The sequence below is a fragment of the Podarcis raffonei genome, chromosome 12 (assembly GCF_027172205.1).
Source record: "Podarcis raffonei isolate rPodRaf1 chromosome 12, rPodRaf1.pri, whole genome shotgun sequence".
Taxonomy (NCBI): Eukaryota; Metazoa; Chordata; class Lepidosauria; order Squamata; family Lacertidae; genus Podarcis; species Podarcis raffonei.
This window is the reverse complement of record NC_070613.1, coordinates 26,204,754-26,232,010: the sequence shown is the minus strand read 5'-3', so window position 1 is coordinate 26,232,010 and position 27,257 is coordinate 26,204,754. Positions and strand designations below refer to the sequence as shown.

At 42.6% G+C, this 27,257-nt stretch overlaps 1 protein-coding gene across 4 annotated transcripts; it reads right to left on the bottom strand.

The window, feature by feature from the left end:
* Nucleotides 1-6,502: 6,502 nt before the first annotated feature.
* Nucleotides 6,503-22,087, bottom strand: STEAP2 (STEAP2 metalloreductase). 4 transcript variants are annotated; one of them, XM_053409460.1, is made up of 7 exons: nt 21,789-22,087; nt 14,675-14,738; nt 12,016-12,093; nt 10,631-11,154; nt 9,135-9,662; nt 8,567-8,731; nt 6,503-7,600 (listed from the first exon to the last, which is right to left on the bottom strand). In XM_053409460.1, the coding sequence occupies exons 4-7, from the start codon at nt 11,120-11,122 to the stop codon at nt 7,316-7,318; spliced, it is 1,470 nt and encodes a 489-aa protein (XP_053265435.1). In that variant the 5' UTR covers nt 11,123-11,154; nt 12,016-12,093; nt 14,675-14,738; nt 21,789-22,087; the 3' UTR covers nt 6,503-7,315. The 4 variants fall into 4 exon arrangements, with proteins under 4 accessions (XP_053265435.1, XP_053265436.1, XP_053265437.1 ...); XM_053409461.1 differs by lacking the exon at nt 21,789-22,087 and adding an exon at nt 19,436-19,613; XM_053409462.1 differs by lacking the exon at nt 12,016-12,093.
* Between the last annotated feature and the right edge of the window lie 5,170 nt (nt 22,088-27,257).

The following is a 27,257-nucleotide window of genomic DNA, read 5'->3' as shown; positions in this document are numbered from 1 at the left end:
GCTGCCTGCCCGACCCCGGCACGACGTGCGCCCTTTGCCCTTGAGGCTTTCTGAAAACTGTTCACGCCGTGAACGGGGGTTGCCGGTCTCGGCGGCACTGGCCCTTACGGGAAAGAATAAAACATTTATTTATTTATTTTTAAAGTTGGTATCTGCAGTCTCTCCCTTCCTAAGGCTCTTTTTGAGGTTTCTTAGGCCCCCTAAAAGGGAGCTGCTTCCTCAGGGCAGCTGATTTTAGGTGTCAGGAAAAGGGACAGCCCCTGGCTATTATTATTATTGTCTTTCTACTACCAGCGAGTCACTTCTGGGATGCCAAAATAACCTGTCTTGGGTGCTCTGCTTCTTTGAGATTTGGGTGGGTAGCAGCAGGTACCGTTTGCTGCTCTGCTTTGGGTAGCAAAATCTGGGGAAACCTAGTTAGATGAATTATTATTAGCAAAGTGTCTTGGGTCAGCCCTGGATGTGAGGCTAACACAGGGCTAGCGCAATGCCCTTGACCAGCCATGTCTAGGAGAATATAGAATACTGTATAGAATCACACGACAAAGGAAAGAAGTGGGGTTGATGTGTATGAATATTCCTTCTCCCTCATCACGTGTCCTGGGTTGAATGCGAAATTGTCCTAAGTTTGGTCGGCTAAGGCAAGAGGGATTTCTCTAGTATACGTACATTCAACCATGTCACCTCCCAGAATCCCAGCCAAGGTGGCAGAAGCGGCTATAGGCCTTAATAATGCAGCCTCCTTCCACGGTCCTCCTGATGGACCGACTCATGCATCACGTAATAGATGAGACATATTAAACTGCTACCAAATGGTGGCGCCAAAAGATAGCTGCCTAGAGAGGCAGGTTTTGCATTAGGCCTCTCCGGCAAAGCCTTGACATCTCCCAACTTTGGTGGGAGGGAAACAAGACTTCAGTATTGGTAAAACCGGGAAATTTCACTGTTGCTTTGAAAGAAGCACATTGATTTTGTGTCTGAATACTTTGCGCTGCTGTATCCATTAGTATATCCCATTCTGTTTAGGACTTTGTGAAATCAATGCACGAGATCAGGTTCAACTATTTGCTCAGTCAGGGACTTTTTGTATGGCCTTAGACCATGGGCGTAGTCAGGATTTATTTTTGGGGGGCAAGCATTATGTTGAGGGGCAGAACTGAGTACAATGCAGTTAGCTAGTTAGTTAAATAATTTTATTTATTTGTTTGGGGGGGGGAGCTGCCCTCCTGCCTTGGATAGTCTGTGTTTTCCAAAATTAAGATATAATTCCAAAATTAAATATAAAAATCACAGCCTTTGGCAGACTTTCAACCTGTTCTTAAAAGTTCAATTAGAATTAGTGCAAAGTACTGTGTGAATGTACCAGGTTGCCATGTTAAAGCAGACTGAAAACTAAAGGCCCATCTATAAGGATAGAAAAATGGACACAATTCTAATTGGTTCTGTTTTCATAAACTCTATTACAGCTGCTTTTATAGATAATTGCACACTGAACTACAAACCTATGTAACACAAATGAAATATTTATTCTGGTGTAACACATTACATGTTTGTACAAGAATGTCAACAACAAAAAATTTGCACCCATCTCTGGGTCTACATTGTTACAGCCAAGTAGACAATAACCGTACAATAAAATTCAGTAGAACCTCAAATTTAATTTAAGTATTATTCAAATTTAAATATCATTCATCTGTATCTATCAGCTACAGTTAACAAGTAACACTTAAATTAATAATTAAAAAATTAAATCATTTGCCACATTTTAAGCACAATAAAAAAGTTTCTTACAATTATGTTACAAATGTCATTTCAAATCTTTTAAATGCATGTAAATGATATTTTGAAAGCACACGGACTATATTAAGCAGTGGTACAGCATTATAGTAATGAGATAAATTAAGTTATATTAATTTTCAGAAGAAACTAATAAGATAAATATTTGAAACTCTCAAAAAATATATATAGACCAAAAAATATATCGATCAGCCATTCATTTTTAGGCTGTGAAATAATTTATTATATGGCTTATACCCCAATCCAAAACCTCTTACATCGGCACAGGCTCCACTGAAAACATTGGGAGAGGTGTTCATACAATGGTCCAGTTAGAAATATTTATCTTGATTCAATAAACCATAGTTTATTGTACTGAGAATGAGTGCTGTAACTTGTGAATGTGTTTTCTCATCCTTTCTCTTGTGCATCATAATGGAAACATGGGGTTTATTAAACTAGTTACCTGTTACACCCATACCAGGTAGCTGTGGTTTAATATCTGATTACAAACCAGGAAGGCATATTGGTTTGCAGCCAGAGATTTAACTGTAGCTTCCTAGTTCAGATGTAGTGGTGAAATAGTTTAACAAGCTTTGGAAATTCCCGTTGAGGCATATGAGAGAAGCAAAGAAGGAAGGAGAAGAAGAAACCATGGAGACACAATTATTGTTTACAGTGCATTAAACAATTATTTATTTGGAATGAAATTGTTAACATCAGAATTGGAGCAACGTCTTCCAAGATCTGTGTATGGCCAAGACGTACACACATAGACAACAAAATATGAATATCTGGAGAAAAGCTTGATCTGCTGAGTATTTCAGTAAGTAGTAGCATTTATACAGCACAAGCTGGCTTGGGCCAATAAACATTGAAAATATTGGATTGTGGTTGTGTGCATTTTATAATTACTGTTTTATAATTACTGTAGATTGCAGGATCTGAGCCACAGTGAATTTAATAAAATGGAGTGCAATTCTGCATCTTAAATGCATGCTTGTAAGGCTTATTTGCATGAAAAGGACCTGCATGCATTCAAGTGGGTTGAAAATTGCTCCGTGAATAGTCAGATCACTTAATGTGTCAAAACCCTATATGTAGCGTAAATATTTTAATAGTACTCTTCTTTGATTTTATCCAAAAATACAATTTTATTAATATACCTATCTTAAATAAATTTTAAAATAAATATTTATGCTATTATATAAAACCTTTTGAAAAATAATTCAAGATAGCATTTTCCTTAAGACATTTTTGTGGCCCGAATTGAATATGACATAACGCTGCCATTAAAGAGTTTACACCCACATGCTAAATACCATTTGGGATCCAGAGCTCTGAACTTGCAGTGGTGTTATCATGTTTAAGGGGGATACTTCATGCATAAGGGTATATGCACACGTACAGAATATGGCACATACTAAGAGCACCACTCACAAGCAGAGAATGAGAATCCCCTGCATATATGGGAATAAGCATCTGATTACATCCACACCATACATTCAACACATGGCTTTCCCCAGAGGATCCTGGGAACTGGAGCTCACCCCTCACAGAACTACAGTTCTCAGCACCCTTAACAAACTACAGTTCCAGGTTTCTTTGCAAGAAGCATGTGGATGTGACTGATGTAAGAATGTATGCATGTGGCCCTTGGCCGAACTTCAAAAGCCCTCTATGAGTCATTAGTATATACTGCAAGAGGAGTATTAGAAAAAAAAGTGGGTCAACCCAGTTTTGGCTCTGTTCCTGCCCATACGGCATATAGCCTCTACAAGTTACCCCAGAGAGAGTGCAGCCCTTGACAAAAAACTAGAACATCCATTGATTTCAATGGGAAGAATTAAATTACATGGTCCATAAAAGTGCTCCATTGTGGTGATGGTTCTTCAGTAAGTGCAAGCAACGGAACCAACAAACCCCAGGTCTGCCCTTGAGCTGGAAATGGCAGTCTGGTGTCTGTGGTTACCATAGGTGCATTTCTGTTCAGGTGTTATTGTAAGTGCATCTTGGCCAGGAACAGGGCAGCACGGATTCATTCTCTATGTCAGGGTAAGAAACCTTTGCCCTTCTGATGCTGCTGAACAGAAAATCCCATCAGCCTTAGCAAGCATGGCCAATGGCAAGGGATTATGGGAGTTGGGACATTTGAAGGGCCACAGGTTCCCTAACCTTGCCTTAAACTGTTCCACTGTTAGTCAATGGTCCCATTTAATTTGGTGTAGCACATCTTATATTTGCACAGCATTTAAAGATCAGGTTGCTAGGCACTTCCTGCCCCCCCCATGCTAAGCAACAAGTTCTACTTTTCAATTTATTTTAAATATTTGAATAAAAGTGGCAAAGGAATTAGTACCACCTGTGAAGTAACAATGGTTGCAATGAATTATTGTGGATGTAAACACTGCAAGTAGAAAATCAATCCTGATGAAAACTGGTGTCAATGGAAGTCTTTATCCCCAATGCTAACAGATGGGAGGGGAGGCAAGATTTTAAGAGGGATTGTGGCTGGGAAGCGAAGGGTTAAACCTCCATGTGCTGTGCTCCATTCAAAACCCCCTCCCTGTCTGCTATTAAACAAGAGCCCTATAATACTCTCCAGTGTCATGTTCAGTGCTATAATTAGTTTAGCCCTCAATACTTTCGTTTACTATAATCTAGCTAGACTCTCACGAAACACAAATATTTGCACAAATAGTGTATCATAAAAACACAGACATCTACCTTGCATTGCTTGTTTGGGACCCTAGAGAAAAATTAACAAGTGATGGGAATTTTTGTTTTGGACATTTATTTGACCATTTATGCTGGCTTCAATTGGTAATAGCAGAAACAAACTAGTGAAGTTACTTGAAGTTTAGCAAAATAGTAAACAAAATTCTCGTGGATGGATTCAACTAAGTAGTCCCCCTAGTGGACATCTGATAGTGCAACAGAGTCCCCCCCTTCACCCCGTGGCCCCCCCATGGCTCTGGGTTGTGTGTGTGCTGACAGAACAATTGCCATAGCACTACAATGAATTCCTACCTAAGTGTAATTCCAAAATTTTAGGAACTAGAATTTAGGAACTCAAGTTGCAGAGTGGAACTTCAGGTGTAAGGTATCATAATTATTAACAAGGTGTTAAAACTATGAAGATTTCATTTTGGCACATTCATTGCAGAAGATGATTTTGTTTTTCACACACAAACAATATATCCTTTGTGCGATGTAAAGCGTTTAAAAAAGATATTTAGTCCATAACAAATTATGAATAACCGGTGGACTCCCTCCCCCCCATAGTCACACAAAAATAGTTATCACCCCAATTATGCTAAACATGTTAAAAGATGAGAATCTTTCTGAGCTTATTGTTCCAAAGGCCTCAATCCAGAGATAGGTGGAATCAAGAATGCATTGTACATGACGGAGCTGGCCAATGTGGTGCCCTTCAGATGTTGCTGGACTGTGCCTTGCACCTCCCTTGACCACTGGCCATCCTGGCTGCGGGTTATGGGAAGTGGATTCCAACAACATCTGGAAGGCACCACGTTCTCTATCTCTGGCATATGACCACTGTGAGCACAGAGAAAGCACTTGCAGTAGTACTGTCAGTGTTCAAGGGTCTGCAACTTATCTAAGGGTGCTGCAGAGTCCTAGTCAGATGCATCTATGATTCAGTGGCTCTGCACCCACATTTCTACTGGTTAGTCATACACAGAGACATTGTGACACCTTAAGTGCATGGAAGGCTTACAAACTGTCCCTTTTTGTCTATTTTTAGCAGCCTCCAGCCTGCCATTATGCATGTGAAACAGGTATCCCACATTCATAGCGCCCTTACTGCGAGTGTGTTAAGCGGGACTGTGAAATATCTATTATTCTTAATTTTGAGCCAAATAAATATAAGCAGTGTGCTGGAAGTCAGGCTATAGCATTTAAAAACTGTGATATTCTTGCTGACAGTAAATACGTCTGCAAAAGATGGACTGAAGTTTGGTTTTGTGATAAATTGTGCAAAATGTATATGGGATACAGTCCAGCAAAAGTCGAGGCTGCCCACGTCCCACTGGAAAGAATGGAAACTGAAGTTTCCAGCTGAGTCCCATGGATTATGGATGTGGGTAAGGGCAACGGAACTCTCCCACTAGTGCCTTTCACCCAACTGCTCTTCTCCCAGCTGAGCTCACTTCCAGTACTGGAGGCTCAGTGCAGAAGAAATGTGCCGGGAATGAGAAGCAAAATGCAAGTAAGCCATGGGCAGAGAAAGCTCTACCAGCCCCCATATTTTCTTTCCTTAAAAAACAAACACAAAAAACAAGACCCCTTTCCCTCCCCAAAAATTTATGTGATTGAACAAGATCTGGGTTTAGCAAATCAGTCTGCTGCCATAATGTCTAGTTTGGTCTATTAATGCCCCTTACTTTCATTTCATTGTCCACTAGTGCTTGCACTAACTTAGGTAGTAATCTACCTAGCAGAAACCAGCAGTCTTTTAAGACCATGGATTTGAGCACAGTTATAAATAGCTAGCTTTGTAAGGTTTGATCTTCATGCAATTTCAAAACACTACTGAACACGTAAACAAAGGGTAAAGACTATGGCAGCCTTATCAAAAGCTGGAAAACAACCATATACTTCAAAATATCCCGGTGCAGCAGGAAATAGGGCAGCTGCAGCTTCTCTGGTCCCCTCATTCACCATGTCATGGCTGGCTCTGGGTGAAAAGTGTACTGTGTATTAGCTGTGATGGCAGTGCTCCCAATGGTGTCCAAGTCCCACTGGAAACAATGGAGCAAATGCTTGCAAATGTGGGTGAGATTGAAGAAAGCTCTCTCCTGCAGCCTTTCCCCCATTTGGCCACCAGTTAAGTCTTCCACAATGCCCCAGAGCAATGCTAATTTGTGCATTATGGGATGTGCATTAAAAGGTTGGCAAGATCTACCTGCTTGGTGCTCCTCAGTGTGTGGAAACAGGATTTTGTTTCAGGGGAGCCAAATTCAGCAGTGATTCTTGGGGCAGGTGCTTACACCACTCCTCCAACCTACCATAATGGATCAAGGCTCCAGGCACGGCATATAGCAAGCAGGAAAGGAGGTAGATAGCTGGGCCAGGGAAGGAAAGGATAGGACTTTTGTAACATTAATAGATTTAAAGGAAAATGACTGTTCTCCAGCGCTGAATCTGGCAGCCTAAGGGAAGACAGCTGTAACATTATGAATGGTGCAATGCTAAGAATCTTCACTCAGATATAAACCCCATGGAGTTCAATGGTATTTATTCTCTGGTCAACATGCTTAATAAACCCAAGTGTGGCAGAAGAGGTTTGAGAACCCACTTTCTCTGCCCAGACAGCAAATCTTCAGAATGCAGGGATGTGCTCAAAGACATTTACGCCACATTAAAAATGTTTGCATTGACCAACACTGCCCACTTCCTAATAGTTTACAGCATATCATCACTTGTTTCCCACAGTTTTCAGTCTACAGTAAAGCTTCTATGAACTACATCACTTTGAAAGGACAATGCTGACAAAGGCGATAGCGTCATTGTGGACTCACATGATAGTAACCCTTTCTGGCGAGGGATGTGAACCAGTTCCACTTCCATCTTCCATAAATTGTCTTCTTTCCCATCCTCTTCTTATCCGCCTCAATTTCCTGCTTATGCACGGCAGCAGCAAAAATACCTTACCCAGAATTACTGTGCATGGCAAGACAAGTGCAAGAACAAAATTTGGTGGTGTGTAAAATCTGTAGTATTGTTCCTCAAAGGCTCTTTTCCACCCATAAATTAACACATGGAAGGTACTTATGAGCAGAGCGACGTATCCAAGAGTAGACTTTGAAGATATTGGGGGGTGGGGTGGGAGGGAGAGGAAACAGATACAAATTAACACTCTGGAAACCCAATTAGCAGACATAGCTAATAAACTAATTAAAATTTCTGAAAAAGACAGAGTTAAAATCAGCATACGTTGTAAGTACATTTTATCGCTTTCAGGATTCTGAACTCTGCTGGTTTAATAAAAAGGTCGCTCCCCATTCTTTTTTATTTCACTGTGATGGCCCAATATGTATTCTGATTTTTCAAATTAAGTTCTGCAGAGGAAAACTGAAAGAGCAGCTCGGAATATGAAAAGGAGCATCCAGAATGCTCCTCTGGCATTTTCGAAGGTCTCTAGGGGCAGAAACCTTTTGCTGGATGAGCAGAGTGTGTGAGATTTGCTGGACTGATAACGAGTCTGGAAGAAAAGGGATGAAAGAGGCTGCTCACTTGAATCAGCAGGTATGGTTGCATAGAAAAAGGCGACAAAAAGCAGTATCAGAAAGATACTGCCAGATATCTTTAATGATACACATCACAGCTTCTAGCCCTTCCTGGGATTTGCTGGTGCTTAGTGTCCTCAGCGGAGATGTGTTGATTTGTCATATCAGTGTAATGCAGTAGAATTGTGGATAATATTTTAAAACTGTGTAAGTCTTGAAAAGAACTGCTTAAAGCCTCAACTGCTTATCTCAAACACATTTTGGGTGAAAAAAAATTCAAGGAAATGTCCTTTGACCAAGCATTTCTTAGATTTGGAATTCTTGTGAAGTCAATTTACCAGAATGAAAAAATAAAGAACACTGCCTTACAGTGTACTCTTACACGTAGTTACTTGGAAGGAAACATTCCAGGGCAGCTTTTGCTAAGTATTAGCATTTAGGAACTTGTTGACATTTCTGGAGCAATCCTGTTAGATATCAACATTGAAATGCCTTCTGAAAGATTAGCTTCTAATATCGGGTTTTGCTACAATACACACCTGGATAAAACTGAATTCCCTCCAGTTTAACGACCTGTTTACTGAAGGAATAGAAGTTACAGCCAACAGAGAAAGCAGCCCCAGGCTCATTATTCCAAAGGAGACATACATTTCAATCCGCCAGACTTCTTCCTCATTCCATGTATTTTCAACATCCGCATGGACCTGAAGAAAGAGGACGGAAAATTTTTAGAACACGGGACACTTTTGTACAAGAGGAGTTTTCATTCATTCTGGAGACTTGTTGGGTTTCTAAGTGTGACTGGTGGACTGTCCGGAAGCTGGGAGGAAGGGATTTCCAGTGACTGTGAGGAGGCGTTCATGCCCTTAATAGGCCTGTCCCTTCCTACAACTAGGAAGAGGAGAATAAACTATGGAAAATGGAAAACAGATGCAAATCTGAGTGATTTATGCAGATCTCAGAATTCAGTGCTTATGGGCTTAGTTAACAATCTCTTGGAACAGATGCTGCACTGAAGCTAAGCAGGCCTAGACTTGATCAGTAACCTGAACGGAAGACCACTGGGAACCCCATTGAGAATCACCGTCTCCAAGTTATTTTCCTTACCTGCTGATAAGCCATATTCAGGAACAAGTACCGTTCGGACCTCCTCATGGGCAAGCAGAGGCTGTAAACCACGTGCACCGTTGCAAAGAAAAAGCTAAGCAGTCCAAGCTGTTTCCTACACTGCAACCAGCTCTCTAACCAAGGTGGAAATCGCCTGTACTTAGTGCCAGAATAAAGTTGATAAGCAGCTGCCAGCAGCCCTGATAAATACACTAGAGACAACAAAGTGATAGCAACAACTGGCAATGTCTTATTCACGATCTCAATAGGAATTTTGTAGAAATCACTCTGCTGGTTCCTCACGTAAGGATGAATTACATCTCGGATGAAAGAATAGATGAAGAAGAAGGTGGCCAGGCTGACAGCCACTATTACTGGTCCTTTCCACAGCGTGAACAAGCGAAGAGGCAAATTTTCAATCTCCCTTGCAGATGATAAAGCGCCCAAATCAAGAGGAATGAAGCTGAGTTGACGGGCAAGTTCCATAACTTGATGTCGAGCTTGAAAATTATTACTACATATGTAGACCTTTAAAAAAACAACACATACACACACAAACATGATTATGATGTACCAATATAAAGATGAATTCAACAGCTGCAATGGACTAAATTCATGTCCTCCAGATGTGGCTGTACCACAATGCCCATCAGTCCCAGCCAGAATGGCAAAAATGGGAGTTCAACAACATCTGGCAGACACCCCATTGGCTACTCCTGAACGTAATGGTCAAACTGCAGTAGATGCTACTAGCAGATAAAAAGTGCCCAGACCACTTTAAATGCATAAATGATTTTATATGTTTAATTTGTTTTCATTCATTGTTGTCAGCAAGGTGATGTTTTTCACCTTACTTATGTTTCCAGTGACATAACTGAATGTTAAAGCTGCTATAATGATGAAACTAGGGAGTTCTCTCATTTTGTTTTCTAGAAAGCATTGTATGGAAAACTAAAGCATTCTCTGCAGCCAGCTGCTTCTGCTCAAATGTTGTTTAGAGCACTGATGGAATTATTCTGTGATAGTTGACCAAACAAATTATTTCAGAACCAGATATTCCATTTCCCCAAGCTTTTTTCTTTAGAAAAAAATTAAATTGTATGTTATACATACCATTTTACATATGGTTTTATTATAGTGTAAATAGTTTGGGATGCCTCAAGTGAAGGGATTCAATAATAATAATAATAATAATAATAATAATAATAATAATAATAATAATATCATCATTTTATCTCTGTGAGCCACCCAGAAAACTCTGTTGTTGGATGGTCAGTACTGCAGCAATAACAGTAATGCGATGACGCTTTGGCATCCTTGTGTGATGTTCTTCCTCAATTCAAGCTCAGCAGCACTGATGACTGTTTACAAGCTAGCATACTGAGCAATGTTTACTCTCAGTGCTGGAACAAATATTGAGATTGGCAAGACAGTCACAACTATTCCAACCACTATTTTCATTCCGCTTTTTAAAAAGACATAAATACATAGCTTACCTGTCTGCTAGCATCTTTGGGTCCTAACTGCAGTGCCCAGGCTGAGATAACGTTGAATCCTTTGACAACAAAAGAATCTTGGAAAAGTGACTGCAAGTATTCTGCATTAGATTCTGGATACTGGTTAACTCTCATGTTATTGCTGACATCTACAAGGATTTTACCAACAAGCAGGTGTTTGAGGTCCCACAAAGCAGCATAGTGTTCTCTGTGTATAGCAACAAAAATCAAATTTGCTTTTGCTACAGCATCTTCGTGATGAGTGACATCAACCACATGTGGAAAGAACTCAGCAGCAAATTTAGGGTTTCTGCTTCCTATGACCACATGGTACCCACACCTAATAAGCCTAATGGTCAGTGATTTTGCAAAATCTCCACTTCCAATTATGCCTATTGTGACCTTGCTGGTGTCCTTGATACCGTTTACACCATTTGGCAAGAAGGTTTCATTTAAAGATTTGGGACTTCCCATCATAGAAATTGATTCCATAACTCAACAGGATGAGATTAGAGGGCAATTTTCTAAAAGAAAACAGAGAGGAAACACACATGGTTAATATGAACCCATTAACACATCCTGCATCGTGAAATATTTCCCCCCCTACTTTCACACATTTTTCTACAAGCCAGGCAATTGTGTTCTAGCACCAGATGAAATAAAAACAAAAAAAACCAATTACTGTACATATGATGGCTTGGATTCTAAGCCATAAATAGATTTGTTTATTGAAATGGGTTTTCCCATCTAACTCTTCCCACTAAGACCTCCCCAGATCCCCTGATGATTCACTCCAGCAGAACCTTCTAGAACACAATGGAATTCTCCCTCCCATGTAAGTAGGTAGAAGCAGAAGCCACCTCCCCCCCCCACAACCCCTATGTTTATAGGGTCGGGGAACCTAATTTAGGCTGCATGCCTGTGCTGAACATGGCCATAATCAAAAGTGCAGTAGACTAGCTCTACACACATTCACACACCTCTCTCCATCCTTCATCCTGACAAGCAAGAGGCATCATCAGGGTTCAAGGACATATTCCACATTCTAGCCAGGCAGAAACACTTGGGTTGAGAAACAGGGCCAGATTGGGGGTATGGCCTATGGAAGAGTTCTGAGGGCCTGGACGATTGCCCCTTGGCCTGAGTTTCCCCAATCCAGGTCTACACAGAGAAAACCACCTCCATAAATAGCAAAAGAATTCAGCAGACATCAATAAGGGAGAAAACACATCTTTCAAAGATGCTTGGCAGAATCCATAAAAGATCTGAAATATATGACCCGAGAGAACATTCCCTACAGAATTCTTGAGCTTGAACAAATTTATGTCTTCATTGGAAAGCTGAGATTCTGCAGGCACACATTTGTCTGCCAAAGTGTCACCCACCGTTGCAAATTCTGTGAATCTTTGTCTACCACAGCTGGCGAAGAATTCAGTCACTACCTCTTATCTTCATTTCCTTTTCTGTAACATAAGAACGACAACCATCCAAGCAACCACAACAGCACACCAATACAAACATTATGTAGCAGTTATAAAGCCTGGCAGGACATTCCCCCTCATAAATATGCTTGCTGTGTTGCAGGATGACACCTTGTGCTTTTCCACTGTTAACAATGGAAACAATCTGCACTTAGGATTGTGGCCTAAGGCAGTGTGCCATTCTGATGCTGAAGCAGATCCACAGCATTATTCCACACTGAAGATACTGGTGTAGCCCATGCTAACACAGAACAGTGCATATATAGAACAAGACACACATTGTGTACTGGTGCATCTGAACCAAAGCATAGGATATACTATAAAAATGTATAAATAAATAATGTGATAAACTGAAAGTTGGTACTATTTCAGACCTTATATATGTTTACTGGTATTCCATGGCTACCAAAGTAGGGCAACCACCTAATTCAAGTTGATTAATTGTACAAGATTTAAGTTGCAGACCTACATAAATTTATACAGGAGCAAAACCTGTTGAATTTAGTGGGATTTACTTCCAAATAAACTTTCTTAGAATTGAATTGATAGTCTGCCTAAAATTGCATGAGAAAAAGCAGTAGCTCTAAAGGAAAAAACATAGATGGTGCACGCTCATCAGACATTATCTTAGAAGAGGCATTAAGGTAAAGCTAAAGAGACCCCTGACCATTAGGTCCAGTCGCGGATGACTCGGGTTGCAGCGCTCATCTCACTTTATTGGCTGAGGGAGCCAGCGTACAGCTTCCGGGTCATGTGGCTAGCATGACTAAGCCACTTCTGGCAAACCAGAGCAGTGCACGGAAACGCCGGAGTGGTACCTATTTATTTACTTGCACTTTATGCTTTCGAACTGCTAGGTTGGCGGAGCAGGAACCGAGCAACGATCACAGGGATTCGAACCGCCAATCTTCTGATTGGCAAGCCGTGCAATCAATTGTTGTTGTAAAATTTAAAAAAATGTGCTGCCTTATTAATGAGGAGAAGGTTATTAATTTTATTTAACATGTTTCTAAACTGTTTTTTATGCTTGGTAATCCTCCCAAGGCACTCCCAGAGTAATCAATAAAACAATACAGTAACATTGCACAGAAATACTATTACTATATTTAAAAAATCAGCAGCATATAAATAAACTGAGTAAAGCATCAGTGTGCTAGTCAATCAAAATCTAACTGATTAATTGACTAAATGTTACAGCCATACATTAAAGGAATTTTGTATGCCATTCTACTTCCTCCAGGAATTTATATATTCATTTGTCTAGGGGAAAAAAATGTAGAAGGAAGCATATGTAAAAATAAACGAATAAAATGTTAAGGGAAACTGCAAAGTCAAAGGCAACAAAACCTTAATCCAAGTGCCAAATGGCATGTAGGATTGTGATAAGGGAAAGACCCACAATTTCTTAACTCTGAAAATCTATATTTTTTAAATGTCATTTTATTACTGAAATAACTTGCTAGCAGTTGTTGTGCTTTACTAATTCTGAGAAAATGATTCACTCTTAAATGTGAGTTGCAAATCCAGCAGGAATTGGTCAACAACTATTTTAGCCAAAGCAAACTAAGGAAAAAAGATTTGTGTGTCCTGGAAATGTGATTCACTCATGCAGATGACGAGATTGCATCCTATTTTTTTGTATTTAAATCTCAAAAGGTACATTGTGAAACACCCCAGCTATTTGGTAACATTTCTTTTACGAGAAATGGGCTACTTTTAACATTAAAAGAGGCCAGGGAATTGAATATTGAGCATTCACTTCATTTTTCATGCTCTTTGAACTAGTTAAGAAACCTAAACAGAAACTTAAAATTTCCACTGTTTACCATAGAGCTTATACTCAGATCCCAAATATACTGCTCAGAAAAAAGGCCAACATTTCCAAACCTTAGTTGCCAAAGGCAGACCTTCAGCTTTATATCATAACTCTGAAACACGAATCCCAATTTCGAATTTCTCTTTTAAATACTGAAATCTTAATAAATATTTTGTCAGCTGCCAGAATGTCAACAGTAGAAAAAATTGCACTGTCTTCAGTATTTGACATGCCACTTTTTAAGTTCAATAAAATAAGGGAAGGGTGGTCAAATACTGCTATGCTTGGGAAAGCAATGAGGCCATTGGGCGGGTGGGTGATGTGTTGATGTACCTAAGATGCTGCTCATTGGATGCTTAGCATGACTGTATAAATTGCCATCATAGTACAACACGGGCGGGACATTGCAGCCTTCCATACTGATGTTGTTGTTGGGACTCCCATCAGAACTGGATAATGGTCTGAGCAGTGGCGGATTGGTGCCCATTGAGAATGATAGGGTGGAAGCAAGGGAGACCAATGGTGAGTGGAACCAGAACCACAGAACCAACTAATTCTAGATTTTATCCCAGTGGGAACAGTGGGAAATTTAAAATGATGGTTGTAGCTTATTGCTGCTGCTGGTGGGTGGGTAGCCTGTGGCTGAGTGAGACCCACGGTTGTAAGGAGAGAACCAGTACTGCTGAAAGCCTCCTCAAACCTGAAGTTGGCCCTGTGAGCTATGAACAGATGCTTTTGAAAAATTACCTTGTTGGATCACATATGCAAATCAGCTCCTGGTTTCTGATGCCAGCAGAGATCAGAGCGCAGCCTGTGAAGAATAAAAAGAGGGTCTTAAAAGGCTTGTTCCTTGCATGTTGTGTACAGCAAGGCTTTAATGGTAGAAGTCCAAATTTCTGATGATTTAGTTTCTTCTAATGATCTTGCATCTGACTCCCAATGGGACAGGATGGTTTTCTTAGAAGTCTAGAATTGCGGGAGAACCTGGCATGAACCAGAAATCATTTCCCCTAAGTTTTCAGGCTAGCTCCACAAACCTTGTGCAGAGCCATGTGCTAAGTAAGTGGCTTGGGGGGATGGAGTCAGATGCAAAAGACAATTTGGCGGCCAAATATTAACTGCATGACATGATATTATATAAGCCAACATCTGAGTTACTACAGATCAGTGTTTTCAGTTTGGGTGGTGGCTTTTTGCTGTTTCTATTGTTCCACAACTGGGAAACTCTTGATGATCTATTTTGAGTAATCGGGTCTACCAGTAAATTAAATCTACTCCCTGCCCACTCTAGTCATAAACAAAACTGTCAAAAGCTATAAAGCACTCTAGAAACTTGAAACAGTTCTCCCATTTTTTGAAAAAACCTGAAACCTTAAAAGTATTTAACCCAGAAAAAAACCTGCTTCAATTTTTATGCATGATTTGACCTGGCTATCCTTTACAAATCTATGAACATTTCAAGTCATTGAAAAGCTGTATACTTTTCAGAGTATACTTTTCAAAGTTTTGAGCTTGGGGTTGAAAATGGACTACAACAGGATTAAAATTCCAGGAACAATGACTCTTCTCCAATTGCCCCACAGTGATACAGCAGTATTCATCTGAGAATGCATAGATTTTTTAAAAAATCCGGATAAACGCTTCAAAAGGAACATCAGGTCACTGAACTATTAAGAAGAAGAGATGTTCTTCCTGTTGCTAATGCATTTGTTCGGCAGTGCATTCGGCTATAAATTTAGATTACATAATTTTAGTCAGAACTGATTTTTAATCCAACAATGTCCTAATTTTCCACCTTTTCTTCTTCCACCAGAACAATATGGAACCAGGGATGGCAGTGAAGCAGAAAGGGGAAACAAACTGAAGTAACAGAAATGATAAGGTGGGGGGAAAAGAACATAAAAAATGATGGTCTGGACAAAAGGAAGCTGGAAAAGTAAAATTTATCTGTACTGTTGCCATGTGCAACTAATAATTCATAGATCTTTCAGTAAAATTCAAGTCTATCTCCTACTATATATTTGCCTAAGGTTGTCATCATGCACCTTGGGCACTGTCTGATAGATGACATTGAGAACCACAGCATGACAATAGCTCTTTGAGAGCTTCTGTGGCCTTTGCAGTAGCACTGGAGAAGCTGTGGAGGAAGTCACAACAGCCTGTGTCACTTCCTCAGCAACCGCCCTGCTCTACAGCTGCTGCCCACCTCACCAATGATGCTGTTTCAACCTCAGCAGCAACAGAAGGCACAGAGGAAGGAAGCAGTGGGTGAGGAGTATGGAGCCATCCTGGCCTGTCATGACTGTTCCTCCATGGCACCCCTGGACCACCTGCCACCCTTCCCGCCTCCTTGTGCAAGAAGGTCTAAGGGGATGGGGGTGGGTGGGAGACATGGCAAGCCCTAGGTCAGTGGGGGAAGTTGGTTTGGCAAGGTCTAGAAGGCACTGGGGGCTTTGGTGAGGTGGGGGCGGATGGGGTTGGTATTCCTTTGGACCTCCAACATTGGGTAAGGGACAAAGGAAAAGCAGGGGGAGAGCTGCAAAAGGCTGAAAGGATTAGTGCAGCGTAGGCTTTCTCACCCGTCTCTCTTCAGCCTCTGATGTTGGGATTTGGGCAAGTGAGTGGAACAGACCACCTGCCAATCATGTGGCATCACAATTATGTCATGTGATTGACATGCAGGTTGCCCTTCCCACCTAAGTTGGCCCCTGGGGTGGAAACCATAAAAGATATCCAGCTCTGGTCTAATGGTTGGGTGGGTGGGGGGTTGGCAAGGTCTTGTGTGTGTGTGGGGGGGGGGTTCTGAGGGGTGCAGTGGGACAGCGTTGTAGGCAGGGTTGGCTGGCAGGGATGGAGCCCCAAGTCCATCTATAAAATCTGTGGTCTCATAGTGAACCATGACTCATATTTAACCAAGGTTTTATTACAGTCAAGAGATATATAAATCTTGTGAAATATAAAAAAATAAAAAATTAGCATGGATTCAGGGACATCTACTTTTTGTAACCATATATTTGTATAGTGCTGTGGCTTCTGCTGTGACCTACTGGCTGAAGACTAACGTCCAAACACATATGAGCACAGGAAGTAGTAAAAGTGTACATAATAAAGCATGCTTGACCAGGCTATTTGCTAAGTTGCTTCCCTCAGCAGTCCTGTTCTGTCCCACAAAATTGAGAAATCAGGGAGCTAGAGCTCAGGAGCGGTGAGTTGTGTTAACTGGAACACACTGCCTTTTAGCAGTCTTGTGGTTAGGGAAAGGACATCTGGTGTGGATGAGTAATGTCTGATTTATTAAAAAAATGCTAAGCACAGTAAAGTTGTCTTAACTAATTAGGTGAAGGGTTAAAGCAAACAAAAAAGTGACATGTTTACTTCTGCTTGCTTAGCAACTTTACAGGAGCTCAGAATATTAATGGTACAATTAAGTGAGTGGCTAAGCTGCATACAATCCTATTATAGCTGGAAAGTGCAGAAAAGACCACTGCAAAAAAGAGGGAGTTGAGCTAATTAGACAGTTGGACAGGTGGATTACCAAGGTTCGCATGAGTGCTACACCCTTCAAGCAGATGCCCTAGACATGACCGTTGAGCTTCTAGGCCAAGGATGGAGAACCTTTTCCCAGACTGAGAGTCCTATTCCTTTCTGGACAACCTTCTGGGGCCACATGCCAGTCAGTGGTGAGAATGGACAGTGGCAAAAGTGAGCCTAGCAACAAGTGTAAATTTTACCTTTGTACAGTATGCTAGTTTATACACATACCAGCCTCTATCCTTCATCCAAGCAAACAAGAATCATTTTCAGAGTTCAAGGACACATTCCAGCAAAAAACAACAACCCTACTCAAGGTGACTGTGAACCAGAGCCAGAGAGGGGCATGACATTAAGAGACTGTGTGTGGCTGGGGGCTGTTGTGGGGAGAGTCCTCAGGGCCAGATAGGGAGGCTTGGAGGGCCTTGGGCCTGTGTTTATCAGCCATCAGGGACACACTACTTATCACTGTGATGTGCACGCTTACCACATGATAAGAAGACTGTGCTAATGAAACCAAGCTATATTATCTGCTGACGTCCAAGTAGCGTCTGGCCATTCTGTTGTCCAACCCAACACTCTTTGGCCACCTTTTTCTCCTATGATCCTTGTTTCTCATTTTGTCCCTGCCTACCTCCCTGTTTCACCGTTGCTTCCCCTGTGTGAAAACATAAGAGTCGTTATCTCCTCGAGACAGGGAGCAGTCCTCTTCCACTGTCTCTAAAACACCATCCACGTCAACAGCACAAACAAGTAATACCCACTCCTCCATATATCTCCCTCTCCACTGATTAATGGTCTCCTGTTCCCTTCAATGACTCCAGCACCACCTCATTGTTCCTTGCTGCTTCCTATGTGTGCAACTCCCAACCTGAAAACATATACTGTATGATGTTACCTCTCTTTGTTTCCTTCAAATCCCTTGTCAAAGCTCACCTACAAGGCCTAGACTCATCGTGTTAATCCTCATTCTTAACCATAAGCAGGCTTTAATAATGTGCAAACATGTTTGCCTGAATTCTTCATTCTCTCCCTTTGACTCTCCTTCCCTTGTTTTCCCCCATGGACGTCTACAAGGCAGGGCACGGGGGGCGGGATCCCCCGATAAACCTTAATCTTGACCCCCAGCTTTATTTGTCTGTTTGCTTGAGTACGGTAACTTTCTAGCGCTTGCAGAACCTGAGATATAAGAAGATGAGAAGAGGAAGAGTTTGGATTTGATATCCAGCTTTATCACTACCCGAAGGAGTCTCAAAGCGGCTAACAATCTCCTTTCCCTTCCTCCCCCACAACAAACACTCTGTGGGGTGAGTGGGGCTGAGAGACTTCAAAGAAGTGTGACTAGCCCAAGGTCACCCAGCAGCTGCATGTGGAGGAGCGGAGAAGTGAACCCGGTTCACCAGATTACGAGTCTACCGCTCTTAACCACTACACCACACTGGCAAGCCTTATCCTTTCCATGGATGACCTTGTTTCCCTCACTGTCTGTTTTAGACTGCAAACTCCATGGAGGCAGGCTCCTATCTGTTCTCTGTACTTTATTATTTATTTTAAGTATTTACATACCACCTTTAAGATCACCCTTCCCCAAGGAACCTCATAATTAAAACAAGTACATTGTTTCAATAGGAAAAACACACATAACGAAACATGGCAGATAGCAAACTTTGGAGCCAATTTTTACTAATGTTTAAAATGTTACATTATAAGGTGCCGTTTATACTGATTGTGCTTTATAAGCAGCTAATAAAAAATATTCATTCATGTTTCAGAAAAGTTACTGAGTTGGGAGAATCCTCACAGATCACAGTTTAACATTTTACCACATTTCTGCTTTGGAGTAAAGGCCTCCTTGTTAAAATGCAGCAGAAAGATGAGGAGCTTGTGAACCTCCAAGTGTTGCTGACTCCAGCTCCCATCAGCCCCATAGCTCAGAAACATCCCCACCTCTCACTTAGCAAATAAGTACCAACCTACCCTGCGACAGCTCCTTTTATGATTGTATGATGCACTGATTATTTGTTCATGTTCTGGCAATCAGTTGACTATGTGGTTATGTGCTCACAGAGGTTAAGTTACCACATTGTAAATGATTAGTCTTGTCTTTATCCAACCACTACCTATAGAAGCAAAATATAAATGCCTTTGTCTAACTGAGAAGCAACAAGCTTTGAGTCTGGGCACCCATTCCACCCAAGTGATCAATTCTGCAAGTGGCTTTATTCAGAAGGCAACCACAAAATCCATCTTTAAGGTACAGTGGTACCTCTGGTTAAGAACTTAATTCGTTCTGGAGGTCCGTTCTTAACCTGAAACTCTACTTAACCTGAGGTACCACTTTAGCTAATGGGGCTTCCCACTGCCGCCACACGATTTCTGTTCTCATCCTGAAGCAAAGTTCTTAGCCCGAGGTACTATTTCTGGGTTAGTGGAGTCTGTAACCTGAAGTGACTGTAACCTGAAGCATCTGTAACCCGAGGTACCACTGTACATGAGTGGGAGAGTACCCTCTGTATTCAATCCAAGCAGCTTTTTCTATTACCTTTAGTGAAGGGCTGTAGCTCAGTGCTATAGCATCTGCTTTGCATGTTGAAAATCCCCTTCAGTCCACAGCATCTAGTAGGCCTGGGAATGTCTGTCTGAAAGCTGCTGTCACTCAGTGTTAACAATATGGAGCCCTGCTCATGACCTCTTGCAGCCACCATCCTATTAATTTCATCTCCCTTTCACTTCAGACACTGTGCAACCTAGGGACACATCCCTTGACCTCTGTGGTTAAATGCACACACACACCTCTTGGGCTGTGTTAGAAACTGAGATATGAAAGCTAGGAGCTAAATGGCACCTTAATCCTAGGGTACGGGCACAACAATGGAATGTCTAGGCATGCTTTTTATAACAAGAATACAGTGGTACCTCGGGTTACATACGCTTCAGGTTACATACGCTTCAGGTTACAGACTCCGCTAACCCAAAAATATTACCTCAGGTTAAGAACTTTGCTTCAGGATGAGAACAGAAATCGTGCTCCGGCGGCGCGGCGGCAGTGGGATGCCCCATTAGCTAAAGTGGTGCTTCAGGTTAAGAACAGTTAAGAACAGACCTCCGGAATGAATTAAGTACATAACCCAAGGTACCACTGTACAAGGGACGTGGGTGGCGCTGTGGGTTAAACCACAGAGCCTAGGACTTGCCGATCAGAAGGTCGGCGGTTCGAATCCCTGCGACGGGGTGAGCTCCCGTTGCTTGGTCCCTGCTCCTGCCAACCTAGCAGTTTGAAAGCACGTCAAAGTGCAAGTAGATAAATAGGCACCGCTCCGGTGGGAAGGTAAACGGCGTTTCTGTGCACTGCTCTGGTTTGCCAGAAGCGGCTTAGTCATGTTGGCCACATGACCTGGAAGCTGTACGCCGGCTCCCTCGGCCAATAAAGCGAGATGAGCGCCACAACCCCAGAGTCGTCCATGACTGGACCTAATGGTCAGGGGTCCCTTTACCTTTACCACTGTACAAAGCTGAAAATGAATGAACTGCAGCTAAAATACAATGTTCTTTTTCACATGCTCTAGTCCACCCCCTAATATTCTTAAGGGGGTCTCTTCTTCAGGCTTCAGAGAGTAGCTGGAAGTGGGGAGGCAGAAAAAGGTCCTGCTTTCCTTGGACTCTGCAGTTTTAATTTGAAATCTTAGGCACACTACTGTGCCCAGAGCTCAGAAACTGCTCGCAAAATGTGCCTAGATGGGAGTTTCGAACACTGCTCTTGGGCTAATCAGTTTGTCAACTGCACATTGTAAAGAAAACGGAAAGGAAGGGACAAGCGACCAAAGGCCTTCTATCAACCTGTAACCCAGAGCAACCAGATCCTATAATAATTCCGCTTTGATCGCGCATGCCCTGTGTCCCGTTCCGATAGCGCTGTGCTGCTTTGCCCTTGACTGGCCCGGAAGACGATGGATGTTAGACAACACGAAGGCTCCAGCTATGTTATTCTTCTTAACATATACAGTAAAATGAAATTGGGTTACGGGTGGGGTGGGGTAGGAATCTGGGAATCTGCAGGGATGGTTTGCAGTGTGACTGGAAACCGTGCTATTACGCGTAGAGTACAAACCGGCGCGAAAGCGCGCGTGCTCTGCGCTTAGCCGCGCGGCCCGTTCCCACGCCACCCGCGCTCTGCTCGGCCAGGGCTTCCCCGTCCTCCCGCCTGGTTCTCACGCGGGGGCGCCGTGTTAAAAACAACAACAAGCGCAGCCCCCTTCTCGTCCTTCCGGGGTTGCAAGGGCAGGAGCCAAGGCGCCTATTGGTGCCCCCCGTCCCGTCCCGCGCAGCTCACCTCTTGCAGCGCCGGAGTCGCCTCGGCGGATCTCCCTCCCTCTCGCCTCCCGCGCTCCAGCCTGCCTGAAGCTCCCGGCAGAGAGGCGGGCGGCCGGGCGGGGAGCGGGGCGGGAGGAGGAGGAGGAGAAGCGTTTCTTCCCCCGCCTCGGCCCGGCCTTCCTCGGGATTTTGGTGCTGCCAGCAAGTGGGTCGCGCAGGCCGGGCCAGCCGCGTCTTCCTCGTCCTTTCGCAAGGCACCGAGAGGCGGGGGAAGCGGCGGCGGAGTCACGGGGAGCGAGGCGGGAGACGCCGCCGTCTTCTCCGTGCGCGCGGCGAGGTGGAAAGAGGCCGGCGTCCCGCTGCTCCTGTCACCCAAGGGTGGGTGGGGTGGGTTGATGGATAACCGCGCAAGGCCCCAAAGGCCTGATTATTATTAAGGGGATCTCTTTCTTTTTAAATCCCGGCTTTCCGATCCTAACTCGCCCCCCCCCCCGCAGAAAACCTCAAAGCAACTAACATCATTCAAATTAAATGAATAAACACACACACACACACTGCTAAACCAACCCGCTATTCAAACAATAAATCTAGAGACGGAAGACAGCAGATCCAAATTTCAGAGCAAACAATCCGTGGGCCGTCACGTGTTCGCTCTGTATTAGCATTTTTCCTTATTATTTTCAGCATTCTTTGCCGATAGCAAATACGGAATGAAAACACAAAGAAAAGTAATGCAGCAAAGGGAATTTGCGTATAATAATAAATTTTTTTTTACATGGGGCAGTGCAATCCTATAGTATGTAGCTGGGGGCAGCAATGCTGCTCTAGACCAGGGGCTGGAAACCACAGGAGAGAGCACACTTGTGCTGGAATCCCACAGGCATCTGGTTGGCCAGAGCAGGATGCTGGACTAGATGGGCCAGCAGCCTGAACTAGCAGCCTCTAAATACTGTGGATTTTTAAATGGATAGTGAAATTTGTGAGTTTGGACCCATTGCGCCAAAAATCAGATGAAGTCATGCCAAAGTGATGTTTTGCTTCACCACCTTGAATCAAAAAGGTGCCAGGCATCCAAACTTTGACTAACACCGCTCACTCCTTGGAGAACCCTAATGCCAAGTTTGGCCCACAATATCTCAAGAGGCAACTGAACCTATGCCAAAAATGAGCAAAGTCATGCCTAAGGCCTCATCCACACTTTCGTTTGTCCCATGATTTTTGTTCTTTTGTTCCACCGCTTTCCTCAGGAAAACCCGTTTCCTGCTGAATTGGAACAAATATCGATCGGGTTTTCTGTGGATTGATGGGAGGCGACTTTTATTTCCTGTACTGTATGTTATTGCATTACAAGTTGCATTCCGTAAAATTCAGACTGTAAAACAATAAAATAAAATACAATATAAAAAATATACAATTGAAAATAAATATTAACATTTAATGCAAACGTGCTACAAACCACCTGAAGTTGGCAGACCACTGGTGGTCCACAGGCCAGTTTCAGATGCCTTGCTCTGGCAAACAGCCATGTTTCTCTGAAGCATATTTCTGAGGGAGTCCTAAGGGTCTGTGGTTCAGGTAACCTATCTTAGATTATATGAAAACATGTCCCTATCTTGGCAGTCCCCATCAAATCCATCAGAATTCTTCCAAGACAAATGATATTTATAGGAACCTCTGAGGGAACAGCTCAGTCAGTAAAGCATGAGACTGTTAATCTCAGGATTGTGGGTTTGAGCCTTGCACTAGGTGAAAGATTTCTTGATAGCTGGTGGTTGGACCAGATAATCGTTGCGGTCCCTTCCAACTATACAATTCTATGTTCTATTGCATTCTATTGATCCAGAGTCTGTGACTGCCAGTGTGATCCTAACAGTGCACATTTGAAAGGAATCACTAATTGCAGTTTATGCAATGGCGGTGGTTGGTGTTCATTGGGACTGGCAGTCCAGAAGGAAAACAGGCCAAAAGCCAATGCCAGATGCAGCCAACCAATTCTTGCATTGTCCTTATCCTCCTCCCTATTGAGTTACACAAGGGAAATGCTGAAACTGAGGAGGAGGAAGCTGACAGCCAGGGCCACTCCCCGGGCTGGATGCAAGGGAGAAGGCAAGCAGATGAGGGCTGGCTGACCCTGAGATTGGGAGCGCAGTTCTCATTCACCACAGTCCATGCAAAAGACATCTAAAGCCATGAAGCTGTGGATAGTGATTTTATACGTATGTCATTCTACGATGACAAACTACAAAGTTATCAGATTAGCAGGCCACATTAGGAACTGGTTCTGATCCTGAGCTTTTCAGCATTTTTCTTCCATAAATACATGCTAAGCTCTTTTCTCAGATCAGTTTAAAAACACATGTCTAAATGTTGAAAGGTCCCCAAACGGAGAACACAAATCCCCCCTATGATAAAGTGTGCATGGATGAGCTGAATTTGTTTATAGCGCTCATTTAATTTTTAGTTTGTCAGCAATAAAAGGTTTTGAGATTACATTTACGGGGTCATTTATTAACAAGCAAAACAAAAGTGGGCCCCATTACCCTTCACCTTCTGCCATTTTATCTCTCGTAGGCCTTGAACTATTAACCTTTACACTTTTCTCTTTTATGTCCACTTTTGATGTAATGTATTCTCTTTCTCACTATATGTTATCTGGTTTGACCCAGTAATTTTTTTTAAAAAAAAGTTAAATGAACCTATGCTGCAGTCTTATACTCACCAATTTGCGAGAAAGACCCATTAAAAAAGGCAGGACTTGAGTCAACATGGATGTGGATTCTGCTGCTAGTAAACGATCAGTGATCATAAAATAAAAAGCAAACACAAGAGACGGCTCTTTGGCACATTCACAACTTTTATTTTCTTTATTCATAAACATAATTTAAAGGCTGCCTTTTAAGGCGTAGCGCTCTCCAAGTGGCTTACACAACATAAAACACAGTATGAAAAAATTTACTATAGAAGGAACATTGACATCATTTTTGCAAAATGTGCTACTCAATTAGCGGCATGCCATTTTAACATTTTAAATTGATTAATTTACAGGTGCAGAACCCTTTGTTGTCTGAGGGCCACACTCTCTCCTGGGCAACCTTTCAAGGAGTGGGCAGGTGCAGAGGCAAAAGTGGACAGAACAGGAAATGTAAACTTTACCTTTATACAGCAAGCTAATTTCTACACAAACTACCCTCTATCCTCTACTCAGACAAGCAACATTACCAGAGGTCAAGGACACATTTTAGCCAGACAAAAAACACCTAAGGAAGGGTGGTAAGCCATAATAGTGAAGGGTGTGGCTGAGGAGAGTCCCAACAGGTAGGTAGAGAGGCTTGGAGGACAATGTTTGGCCCTCAGGCCTAAGGTTCCTCACCTGCAGATTAATCTAACCAGTATTAAATATTGTTCCTTGGCCTCTGCAGAGCTTGTCTGAGGCCCAGGGCGGGAGTCTTCTTAGAATAAAGTTATAAGCTCAAACAAAAAAGCCAGTCCCTGGTGGGGCCCCCAGCCAGCTTAGCTAGGGTTGCCATATTTCAAACAGTGATAATCAGGACAGAAAAGTTGTATAGTTGGGGGGTGGGTGGGCTTGGCCAAAGACGTATGGCAACCCTACCATAGCCCTCCAAGGCCTGGGGCAAGTGGACCCAGCTGCCAACCCCCAACCCCCCCACCCCCGCACAGGCCTGGTTACAGCCATAGTTCTCTAATGTTTTCCTAAGCAATTGCATCCTGCACATTTTGAGTTTCATTTTTGTTCTTTTACTGACATAGAGAATTGTAGTGTCCTGAAACCTTCATCACTTTTCAGCAACAAAAGGTCAGACTCTTCAGTTTTCTGTGTCACAGTGCTTGGTTGAGTCACAAACTTATCTGACAGGAAGCTAAAACAGGTTTTGATTGCAATGCTTGCGATGAAAAAAATCAAGTAGTTTGCCCAGGGGAAGGACTTGGACTTTTGCAAACACCAAGTCTAAACAAAAAACAAAAAACAAGTCCTCCTATATTAACGATTGCAGAGATTTGGCTTATTTATATAAAAAAAGATGTTTTTTTTTGCTTCTTATTTAATGTCTATTTATTTACAAAAACACAGAAATACATATCATGATAACAAAAATAATATCCTCCAGAGTTTTAAAGGCCACAATTTGTTTAATTATCCGAAGGTCTGGAAGAGGTAAAATGTTTTTGCCTGGCAACTAAAGATGTATAATGAAGGTGCAAGGCGAGCCTTCATGGGGAGAGCATTTAACAAATGGCGAGCCACCGCAGAAAAGGCTCGTCCTTGTGTTGCTGTCCGGATCTCTCATGGAGGAGACACACAAAGAAGGGCCTCAGATGATGATTGCAGGCTTCAGGTAAATTCAGATGGAGAGGTGGTCCTTGAGCTATTGCAGTACTGAGCCAATTTAAGGCTTTATAGGTTGCAAACAGCACTTTGAATTGGGCCTGGAAACTAACTGGTAGCCAGTTAAGTTGGGCCAGGATTGGTGTAATATGCTCAAACCGTCTTGCACTAGTGAGCAACCTGGCTGCTGAAGTTTCCAAACTCTGAGGTTTCCAGTCCTCAGAGGTTTCCAGTCCTCAGAGACAGCCTCACGTGGAACACGTAGCAATAATCTAACTTAGAGGTTACCAGAGCAGATGGCAGAAGTTCAGTTACCCCTGCCCAGATGAAGGTGCTACTTGCTGAAGCTGATGAAAGGCTACCAAGGCCACCTGAGCCTAAAGTGAAGGCAATGGATCCAGGACCCCCAGGCTGTGTACAATATACTTGGGTCCTGCTCTTGGCAATCTTGACCAGATCCTTACTTGCTTACCTTCAGCTGTGCTACAGCATTAAGTGCTCAGAGACTGTTTGCAGGAAATGGAATTGTTTTATAACAGTAACCACCATCTAGCTTGTTGGAGTCGCGTGACCATGAATCAGCCTTGTCTTTTTATTATAGGTCTTAGTGGCTCCTCCTATCAGATATGCCTTCTACTATAAACAGCTGATGGAGAGGCAAGACTGACCTGTCTCCCACATTAGCGACTCCAGCAGATCACTACAAATATATATAATTTTACAAAGGGCTAGCACCAGTATGTTTCCTGTTCCTTCTCTCTCCCTTCCCCTTCTGTTTTGTGTCTATCAGGTTAATTGTTAGCCTGAGAGCACAGACTATTAAACTTTAAGCACTTTACTAATAAATAATTCCTGCATTGTAATTTCAAAGCCCAGTTTAACCATGATCAAGTCGCATGCAGCGTATATTGTTAAGATGGATAAAGAAAGCGCATCTCCACTCACGGTCTGCAAATGAACTGCACCATGTTAGATGAACTTGAACTGCTCATCTATCTGGATGCAAATCTTTTCTGCACAATGGGTTCCCAATCCAGTAAGGGAATTGGATTGTATCCAATGGTAGTGTTATTCTGATGGAAGCCTCTGTTGGGTCAGAGGACCTTTCATCAGCAGAATAGAGAGGATTCTCTCAAGGCACCT